This window comes from Mus caroli, chromosome 1 (assembly GCF_900094665.2).
Source record: "Mus caroli chromosome 1, CAROLI_EIJ_v1.1, whole genome shotgun sequence".
Lineage (NCBI taxonomy): Eukaryota > Metazoa > Chordata > Mammalia > Rodentia > Muridae > Mus > Mus caroli.
The window spans coordinates 51,822,379-51,833,488 of NC_034570.1; the positions used below are offsets into that span (position 1 = coordinate 51,822,379).

At 44.7% G+C, this 11,110-nt stretch overlaps 1 protein-coding gene across 2 annotated transcripts in view; it reads left to right on the plus strand.

The window, feature by feature from the left end:
* The window catches only part of Aox1 (aldehyde oxidase 1), a 72,742-nt gene that overhangs the window by 29,547 nt on the left and 32,085 nt on the right, over positions 1 to 11,110 (plus strand). For both annotated transcript variants that reach the window (XM_021156831.2, XM_021156825.2), the window contains exons 16-20: positions 1,205 to 1,297; positions 4,179 to 4,348; positions 4,637 to 4,751; positions 6,023 to 6,145; positions 9,336 to 9,432. In XM_021156831.2, the coding sequence (XP_021012490.1) occupies positions 1,205 to 1,297; positions 4,179 to 4,348; positions 4,637 to 4,751; positions 6,023 to 6,145; positions 9,336 to 9,432 (598 nt within the window). The remainder of the gene's footprint in view (positions 1 to 1,204; positions 1,298 to 4,178; positions 4,349 to 4,636; positions 4,752 to 6,022; positions 6,146 to 9,335; positions 9,433 to 11,110) is intronic.

The following is an 11,110-nucleotide window of genomic DNA, read 5'->3' on the forward strand; positions in this document are numbered from 1 at the left end:
TGCCTGCTTCCCCTTATCAAAGGGCTACATGATTGTTGCCTAGAGAAATCGGATGGGAAAAAGTTTTCTAGAAACTGTTTTCTGGTTCAAAGGAACCTGGACCTATTGTCCTCATGAGCCTCATGCTACCCGTCAACCCAACTAGACGAGAAGCCATGGCCCCTTGCCTTATATAGAGACCAACGCAATAACTTTAAGTAGTTGGGAGAGGCAGCGGGTTTGATAAAATTGAATCATACAGAGCTCACAAATAATTAATGAGATTTAATGCATAAATAAATAAATAAACAGAAGACAAGAAATCCTCCTTGATGGAGACTTTGAGATGTGTCTTCCCAGGATAGATGAGAATAAAAGCCAATGGATGGGCTGTATCAGACTTTTCAGATGAGGAGCTTGAAGTCATATAGAAACATATGACCTATTTCTACCACGTGATCAAAGGTGGAAAAGCAAGGCTAACTGTAGACTCTCCTAAAAAGCAGTAAAGAACACAATTTCTTGGTGAGTCAGCTGATGTAATTAGAGCTTCTGTGCTCCATTCAGCTTCCTCTCTTTGAAAACAATAGCTGTTGCTAGCTTTATCTTCCATTAAAATTGTGTAAGTTAAAAAAAATCATAGAGTATAGTTTAATGTCTCATCTAAAGAGGGGTGTGGCCCATTTCCTCTGTCCTCCGAGGGTCCTCTGCTGTGGGGTGGCGGCAGCTGGGCCACCTCTGCATACCCAAGAGCCTGGCTGGGTGCCACCATGCAGCTCTATCAATATTTGCAATAATGGGTGCTAGTTTTGGCTTTTCCTGCTTTAAGTTTGTTCTTTTCTGTTTTATTTGACTCCTCTTTTGTTGTGTTATGTGTCCCCACGTCACTTAGAAAAAGTCAGACTGTCTATCCAGACAAAGGTGAGAAAATAATGATTGGAAAATTGGGAAATTGCTAGTTATTGGAAAATAACCTTATGAAACGGAGATGGTGGAGGTCAATGACATTCTAATTTCATGTGACTTATCACCTCACGAGGAAGATATGTACCTTTCGGGGTTCATGGCCTGTAATCAGGGGGTTGTTTAAATTCTCAGGTTTCTGAACGGGTGAATGCTTAGCCAATGTCAGACGTTATAGCAGAGATGTCTGCTGAGAGTTATAGCAGGATTCCCACCCAGAACATTCTGGTAGATTTTAAGTGTCTACTATTTGCCTTTTCAGGACCCAGGTCACTCTCCTAGCCTGGCAGGCAACAATGAGAGTACTTTAGATGATCTTCATTCAAAACATCACTGGAGAACATTAACCCACCAGGTTAGTGCATGCGTGCGTGCGTGCGTGCATGCATGCGTGTATTTAAATTCAACGACAGAGCTCCAGGTCCCTTGCCTGCTGGTGATACATTGCCTTCTTCAGGGTTCACTGAAGCTTCAAAACCAGGTTGAGAGTGTAGTTTGATGACACAGCGTAGACAAGTCCCAAGCTTGATTCCTAGTACTTCTAAAAGAGAAAAAGAAACCAAAACCAATTAGAGATCTCGTTTAAAAAGAAACCTAGAAAATGTTGAAGAAATATGCCTGTTTTAATCTTACAGGCTCCCTTTTTTCTTTTATTATGGCTTTAGGCCAAGGACATAAACAATCTGTCTGTTGCTATATACTGTTTACCCTGGCTTTGTGGCGTTTGAAGCACACCCAAAGGCAAGTTCTGAGTTGGTTCAAGAGCTGTTTTGGTTCCTTTCAAAGGACCAAGGGCACACCCCATCCCAAGGGCCATGGAACCTTGAGGTACAGATATTATAACAGCTGCTGGTTTGCTTTGTTCCAGTGCTGGGATTCTTTCCTTTCCAAGTTCTTCCTATCTGCTTGGTTTTCTTCAAATGACATTTTACTGTTAAATCAAACATGAATGCTAAGAGTTATTTTCTAGATTTCCTGATGAAGGCTTACAGAGATTAAGGAGCTCCCCAGAGCTTTCAAATGGAGTTTTTTTCATAGCATCATAAAATGGAGCCATTTTGTTAGTAAACTGATTAAGACTTAATGTGTGTTTTCCTGAAATAATTGTCAAGAAACTGGACCAAGGGTTTTGTTGAATCAGGAATGGAAGAGGTTTTAAAATGGAGCTGCATCAGACCTGCTGTAGGATTTACTTATAAAAACTTGCATCTTGTCACAGTGAGCACTAGAGTTGCTGTAGGTCCCTTGAGGTTTTGAGTCCAATATGTTCAAAAAATTTAAATATGCCAAACTGCTTTGGAAGTGAACATTTTGAAAGTTAAAAACAGCTGCCTTCTCCCCTGGCATTCTGAAAAATTGTGTGGCCACAGTCTGTGACTTCTGAAAGTTCTAACATCACCTTGGCAATGAATCTCGTTCCAGAGAGGAGCTAAAGCCACTAATGAATATTCAGATCATCCAAAGGAAACTGAAAGTCTGCCATGTGGGGGCCAAGTCAGTGTTTGGGGTGCAGTGTATTTCCCACAGAGAAAATTTTGTTTTTATTTCACCCCATGGTTTCTTACACACACACACACACACACACACACACACACACACACACACACACACACACACGAGCATCCCAGTGTCCAGAGCAACTTCAACCTTTACAACCAACACTTTGCCCAAATCACTTCCATGCTTTGGAAGTTCACTTTCACTGTCCTCAAGAACACTGAGGTCGTCGGATGACAGAGAGGACAATTGTTTGGCATCATGGTGTTTGATGAGGTGGATCCTTGCTTAAGCTACAGATTGAGGTGTAGCAAGCAAGCTGAGGACTGCAAACTGTGGACCTCATGGCAGAAAGTAAGAGAAAGACAGGGGCTACACTCCAGCTTTAAGCCCTAATGGCTTAAAACTTCCGGTAGCTGATTGTCCCCATGTGGCTTCAGGAGATTGCCTAATGGAGGAATAGCCACCTTTTCTCACCGTGTCTTTAGCCGTGTAACAAGGAGAAGGTAGCCAAGTGTGCTTGCCCACAGTCCCTTGCAGCTGGTGGCTACTGATAAATCAGTCTTCACATTCGGCTATCCCAGGCTTGAGACTTTCCGTGGTCTTTGGCAGACCTGGCACAGTAAAGTTTTAAAAGATTTTCTCCACAGTTGTGAAATGTTCCATTATTTACAGTAAAAGGTGTTAGCATTAATAATAGAAAACTCCAGGAGCCTTAGAGATCCCTGCTGGCATGTTCGCGTGCCCAGTGTCCAAGCCTATAAGTTACCTACAAGTTTGCTTTTCAGGAAGGAAACAGAAAATCTCTGAGAGTATTTTATAAAAACATAAAAGAGACATGGATCATTTTTTCACTCAAATATTGTGCGAGCTGAGAGCCTAACATGTACTTGGTGGGGAGTGGGGGAGGGGTGTCAGAAAAATAATCTTGACCTTCTGCAACACTTGAGAAAACAGGCCAGACTGACACCTGTCATTTGTCCTTTCATCACCATCCAGTTCTCTAATGGCAGTTGTGTGTGTGTGTGGGGGGGGGGGGAAAGGTTGGGGTGAGGGTAAGAGGTTGGGGGTGGGGGCTAGGACTGGGGGTGAGGGTGAGAGGTTGGAGGGGTGAGAAGGTGGGGGTGAGGGGGGTTGGGGTGAGGGTGATTGGTTGGGAGTTGAGTGGGTGGGGTGAGGGTGAGAGGTGGGGCTTGGGGGTGAGGGTAAGAGGTGGGTGGTTGGGGGTGGGGGTGTGAGGTTGGGGGTGAGAGGGTGGGGGTTAGGGGTGGGGTGAGGGTGAGAGGTGGGGGTTGGGGTTGGGGTTGGGGATAAGAGGTTAGGGAGTGAGAGAGTGAGGTGGAGATAATGGAGTCCTTTGGCAAGAGAGCAGTTGGATCCATGGAACTAGCAGATGATGGAGCTACTTTAGATCTCTGCTCACACCTGAATTCCCACGTGTAAATTTGATTTCATATTTAAAAAGAGATCGAATCTATGTGCTTAGACAAATAGAGTTTCCACTAGTGATATTTGGCATCTACATTCCAAAATCTAATAAAAAAATGCACCACATTCATACATTTATATTTGGCTGCCAAATTGTTCCCATAACCTGTTTGGAGTAGTGAAAATAGTGACTGTATTCTGGCTTAAGCATGAGTTTACATAGCTACCCTCTCATGCGAGACATACATCCTGTGATTATTCCTACGATCTCTGTAGAAATATGAGTTATATGTCGGTTCTTCATTAAACAGAATGTAGACCCAGCACAGCTGCCTCAGGACCCCATTGGACGTCCCATCATGCACCTTTCTGGGATTAAACATGCCACAGGCGAGGCCATCTACTGTGACGACATGCCTGCAGTAGACCGGGAGCTTTTCCTCGCTTTTGTAACGAGTTCAAGAGCACACGCTAAGATTGTGTAAGTGTCTTCCCACCACACATAGGAAGATTCTTCCTGCTAACTCTGCCCGGTCAATGAAGAGTAGGTAAATGGAGGCTTGCTGCCACCCACACTAGAGATGAAATGGGATTGAAATATAGGATTCCTCACAAAATCTTGCACAAGTAACTTTATGATGCCTCACTGCCTGGCAGACAACTGTCAAAGCAATTAATTCTCTGACAGTCCTTAGTTTCCAACTGCCACATTCTTGGTGTCTTTGGGCTGTGTGACTGCTCTGTGAAGCCATCTGATATGCTTTCGTAGGTCCATTGATCTGTCGGAAGCTCTCAGCCTGCCTGGTGTGGTGGACATCATTACTGCAGATCATCTTCAGGAAGCAAACACCTTCGGCACAGAGACATTTCTGGCCACAGATGAGGTACTGCCTTCTTGCTGTCTGAGCAATTTTTCCAGTTACCAGCTCTTCGTATTTTCGTGGGGATAGTGTCTAATTTTCATACCACAAAGAGTTCAATATTCTTTGAGCAATAATCATGAATCACAAATATTCTAATAGATATGAACTCAAGTTTATTCATTTCCCACTTAAGTAGAGTTGGTTGGTGATGTAAGCTGTTTTCAGGGCTGGGGGGGTGGGACTCAGTTATTGGAATGCTTGCCTCGTATGCATGAAGCCCCAGCATCCATCCCCAGAACTACATACACTGGACATGGTTGTGTATGCCTATAAATCCAGCACTTGGGAGGTAGAGAGAGAAGGATCAAAACTTCAGCGTCATCCTCAGCTACACAATGAGTCTGAGGCTAGCTTGGGATACACGGGATGCTGTCTTTAAAACAGATTGCTACTTTGATGTCTTATTAAAGTTGTAACATTATGCTGCCAAGAAACATGAAAGATGACATGGCAGAGAATTATAAATTTGATATATAAATTTTCGAACCCCTACCCAAGCATCTCTGGCTTACCCCAGTCCCAACATGTCCCAAGCTCAAGTTTTGAATTCAGTTAGCCTCTCCAGTGTGAAGTCATTCCTTGGCTCTTGATCTGAAAGTCCTCTCTCCTTCTCTGAAGTCTGATTTGTTTATTTACGCCGTCATATATCCCATGGAATTTTAAAATAAGCTCAGCAAAGAGGTTTGGACCCTGCCCTCACCACAGCCTCCATTCCAGAGAAGACCTAATGGACCCAGCCCTCCATCCTTGTTCTAAATTCATTTACAAGTTGTAGATACCCTCCTACCTATTGTAGTTCCTGCAGTGAGAGCTCCTGCTTAATCTATGTACATATTTCACGTTGTATTGCTTCCCATATGATAGTGAAGCCAAGAGGAGTTGTTCTAACAGAGATTCCCCGAAAGTTTCAAATGATCAGCTTTGGCTACTGGATCTCAGGCTACTGCAGTACAACAAAGGCAGGATTCAGATTCTCTGCATATCTCAATCTACTGTCTACATCATTTCAAACAGCCCCTACCTCTGGCTCTCCCAAGTCTGAAGTCAAGGTTGAAGCTCTCTGTGGCCTCCCTGTGGCAAGGCTGTGTAAGCTGGCAGAGGTCATGTGAATTATGGCTGTCCTCTGAAGTCTACCCCCACACAAGCAGAGTCTGACCCTCTCTGAACGGAAGAGAGGAGCACAGCAAATGACAGGAGTCTGTCTGTCTTATGCCCTCCTTTCTGTGCCACAGGTACACTGCGTGGGCCATCTTGTCTGTGCCGTGATTGCAGATTCTGAGACACGGGCAAAGCAAGCGGCGAAGCAAGTGAAGGTGGTCTACCAAGACTTGGAGCCTCTGATCCTAACGATTGAGGTATGAGCTCAAGCAGATGGCCGTTCAGGGAATGGTGTGTCTGGAATAGGAAGATCTATCTGATGGAATGCACAGGAATAGGAAGATCTGATGCAGTAGGCTTCTGCACAGAGTATCCGTCGGCTCAACGTGTATTGGCAGTTTCCACGGGAACCTGGTTCTTTCTGTCTCTTCTCTGGTGCTCACAACCCAGCTTTGTCCCATGTAGTTCCAGGGCAGCCAGGAATCCTGGGTTTCTCTGTTCATGTTTGTGATGAGTGGTACACTATTGGCCCAGCGATTCAAACATGTCTGAGATCCAGATTCATTTGGCTGCTTCAGTCCCATGTCTCTCTCTGGACTAATGTCAGACCAGATGAACAGAAGATCTGTTGTCACAACTGAGGTGGGGGTGGGGCAGGTCTCTCCATGAAGTACATGGGCTGTCTGGGGTGTAGACACCTAAACAAAGGTAGTAGCATGGTTTGGAAGGGGAAAGGTAAGAATGCTGGGCAGGCAGCTGAGATAGCACAACCAGTCCTGCAGCTCTGACTTGTAGTCTCTCTTGCTTTGGCAGGTACACAGTGAGTACCCATAAGATATTCCATGTAGCAAATACCACAGATACTCCTTTAATATTCTTTTTTTTTTTTTTTTTTTTTTTTTTTTTGGTTTTTCGAGACAGGGTTTCTCTGTGTAGCCCTGGCTGTCCTGGCACTCACTTTGTAGACCAGGCTGGCCTCGAACTCAGAAATCCGCCTGCCTCTGCCTCCCGAGTGCTGGGATTAAAGGCGTGCGCCACCACGCCCGGCTTCCTTTAATATTCTTTCATGCAAATCTTAAATACCCATGGGACATGGATCATATGACGCCTACAGAATTTTGGCAACTAAGCAATAACAACTACAACAACAACTTAAAAAAAAAAAACCAAAACCCTGGAATCTTGCATTTTTATCTTAATTTTTGTACAGAAGTTGAAAAGTTACAGAGGTTGTAAGACATGAACTGGTGGTGTTCGCCTATGCACATCCCCTTGACCCTTGAATTATGGCCTTTGCATAGATGTCAACAAAACAAGCAAGGTTTCCAGGATGTACATGGTGTCCATGCTCTGTGGTGAGCCTCTCGCAGAACGGGAGAGAGAGCCTTGGTAGAGGACAAGGGCAGGTCTGCCGGGCGTCTTCCTTGGCAGCAGAGGCCTTTCTGTGGCACGGGTGTGTTGTGTAGGTCATCTTATCTAAAGTGAGAAAGCAGTTGGCCAAGGTCAGTGTCTTCACAAGATCTTGGCCTTGGGTCTACTTCCTGTGGTGCTTTGCTCGTGGGTACGTGGCCCTTAGCTCTGGAAAGTTCCCTTCGTGTTTTCAAATTAAAATAAAACCACGTCAAGAGCACAACAGTAAGAAGTGCTGCTGATTCTCTAGCCAGAGTGCAGTCCTAACCTCCTTTCTCTCCTCTGCTTCTTCCATCCCCTCATTCCATACTGTTCTGCCCTTTCCATGCAATCTCTGCTGTTGAGCTAGAATTATGTTTTAAAGGGAATTGCATGAGTGATGAGTGCTTCAACAATTTTTTGTTTGTAATCTTTATCCACTTTGCCCCTTTGGCTTCACAGCCAAATGAAAGTTGCACATAAGCCCTTGCTACCTCAGCCTCGACCAAGAGACCCTACTTGCTTGCCAAAACATCAAATATTGGTATTGCATGAAAGTGTCACCTCTCATTGTGGTTAGAGGTTAAGCTCTCTAAGGTCACTTACCTGCCCACTCTTACAGGAGCCCCACCCAACTCTCAGCACATGGCTCTCCAATGACCACTTTCCAGATAAGAGGACTCAGGAAATTGGCTCAAAGTCACCCAAAGAGCAGTCAGCAAATGAGACCGGAAAAGATTAACTCTTACAAAAAAAGAGTAGAAAAGTCACTTCAACAAAACCCTGCCATATCTGAACTTTTGGTTAATTTTTTTTAAAAAGGGGGGGCTGAGTGTACTCAGCAAAAGGGACTGGAAACAAATAAATCTGTGTCAATAACTGAAGGCTTCATCCAGCTTATGTTTCTTAGAACTATGAATGGAGAAACTCTACCCAGATTCTTGGAACAAGTGTGAAAAAAATTCTGCCCTTCTCAGAACTTCTCCATGACTACCAGCAGCAATAGATCTGTGGTCAATGGTCAACGCAGGAGCAGTGCTCTGCATGCGTGCCTGGCTTGGTGCTAAGTTGGCTTCATACTACCTCACTAAGTGCTCCCAGCAATCCTATGAGGTCAGACAACTATTATCCCCACCAGAAGCTAACAGGGCTCCCCAAGGGCACAGAGCAAACATCCCACCAAAGATCATAGCCCTTCAGTAGAAGAAATGGCACAATCACAGAAGAGTATCTATAAGGTGCCCGGAGAGGAGGCATCTCTACAGTTTCTGGTGGCCAGAGGGATCCGAAATTGGGAGAATCCCCAACGGCCAGCAGCTTCACAGATGGCTGGTTATCTGTGGTAGAGAATAATTTTAGGAGTTAGGGTTGCAGCTGAAGCCCTGACCATGTCTCCTGAAGTACTTCTCAATTGGACAGCGGGAAAGCCAGTGTGTAAATGGACTTGTGGTATCCAGGCAAGCCATATGTGAACCATCAATCCAGGGCAGGTGGCCCCTGTCACTGCAGTGCCCTCTGCAAATAAAATGCCCAGGACCCTGAAGAAGGAGCAGGAGTCCAGCAGGCAGAGCCTGTGTCTCCAATCAGTGGTTTTAGCTAGCACTTACACGACAGTTATGCCTCAGGGCCCTTTACTTGTCTCATTTCACCATCAGCTGTTTGTGTGCCTGCCACTTGATGCTGAGAGAGGCTTATAGTCAAACACTAGGAGGTGAGAAAGGGGCCATGAATAGATAACCCTGTCTGGGGCTGAGTCAGCCTTGGCTGCATACAATGGATTTTTAATCCCAGAGGTCTGTCAGCCTGGAAAACAATAGTTCTATTCTATAGCCCCTCTTAGCAGGTATTTTCTGAGCAGACTCTGTGCTTAGACTTACTGGGTACATTTGCATTTGCTCCTTGGAGAGTCTCTGAAGCTTGGCTTTCAGCTTAGCTTCCCAGTACCAGGGGGAGAGAACCTGGACCCCACAGGAGAAATTGCTACCCAGAGTTTTTCACAGGACCTGGGACTTCCAAGCTTTCTCTGGAGGCTGCCTCACTCTTCTGTTCTCTCTCCAGGAAGCTATACAACACAAGTCCTTCTTCAAGTCAGAACGGAAGCTGGAGTGTGGGAATGTTGACGAAGCATTTAAAATCGTTGATCAAATTCTTGAAGGTAAAACTTTCTTCAGCACTAGCAGCAGGCAACTTTCTGGGGCTTCCTTCACCTTCTAGAACTCATCCAACAGTCTCAGCGGACGTTGCTCCCAGAGAGTGGGAACCTTGGACTCACACGCGGTGTGAACCCACACGTGATGTGAAGAGCCCAGAAACAGCTCTTCTCATCCATCCCCAGCCTGCCCTGAACCTCATTGTTGAAGGAGATTGTCACCAAGTACATAATTCTGAGGTGACTACACTAGAAAGTTTTGTTCCACTTCCTCTGGTCACCATGGTTACTGGGGGCGAATAGAATGATCTTAGAAACACTTTTTTTCTTTTCTTTCTTTCTTTTTTTTAACTTTTAAAGCAGACACTGGCAGCTTTCAGGTCTTTAGTGTTTTGAAATTCAGCAATGCCAAGAATTATTTTGGATTCTTCCAGTTTGGGGAAACCCCTGTTCTTAAATTTAAGGGTTTATATCTTCTTCCAGTTTTGGAAAGTAGTTGGCCATTACTTTTCAAACACTTGATTTCAGTGACATACAAGGCAGATCCCTCTTCCTGTCACGTGGTTTCATTGTTTTCTAGTCTGTTCTTTACCTTTTTTAGATTGGTATAATTGTATCACTACCACGACCACCACCACCATCATCATCATCATCATTATCAGGTTTTTGGTTTTTTTCCAAGACAGGGTTTCTCTGTGTAGCCCTGGTTGTCCTCACTCTGTAGACCAGGCTAGCCTAGACTTCAGAGGTCCGCTTGCCTCTGCCTCCCAAGTGCTGGGATTAAAGGAGTATACTACCATGTCTGCATGTTTTTAATTGTTGTTTTTCTTGCTCATTCATCATTTCTGCTCTGAAGTCTGCCAGTTGCAGAATTTCCTTTTGATAATTTTTGTATCTTTCTCTTGTTAAGATTCCACATTTTGATTATTTCTCATTGAAGCATTCTTATGATAGCTGCTTGCCTGTCAGATGAGCCAAACATTTGTTTCATTTTGGTGTTGGTCTTTCTTCACTGAAGTTGAGGTTTTCCTGGTTCTTGGACTGATGGGTGACTGTTTATAGACTCTGGGATATTTTGAATACAGTCTTATAATAGTGTGGCTCTTAGTAACATCTTCTGTACAAGAACTGACCAGGTGCAGGTGGGTAAGAAGGAGCAGGATGGTGCCTTGTTACTGCCACATGAGGGGAAAGTACAGCTCTCTCATTGGGATCAAAGAGATGGCCCAGCAAAGACTTTGCACAGTGACAGTTGACAGGGCTGGGAATCTGAGCTCCCCACTCAACCTCTGCGGGTAGGGGTGTGGCTACAGGTCCTTCTGTGGTATCTGGTTGGTGTCAACTACTTCAAAAAGTGTCTTCCTAGGCTTCTCTTCTGGTCCTTTGGCTTTCATAAGGCTGTTTCCCATAGCTTCTAAGTCAATTATGTAACCAGAGGGCATCTTTTGATGTCCCCTTGACTGTTGAGAAACTAAGAGAAAATAAAAAGGCCTATCCTCTCAAGCCAGTATTATCTCGTTTACAAGAAGCAGCTAGGAAACCATATTGGAAAACAAATGGCAAGGCACTAAACCAGCAAAGTCAAAAATAGAGGAATTAAGACAAAGTATGAGGGTCAGAATCACCCAGGGAACCTTACCAAAAAAGAGAGGAAGGAAGGAAAGAAGGAAGGGAGGGAGGGAGA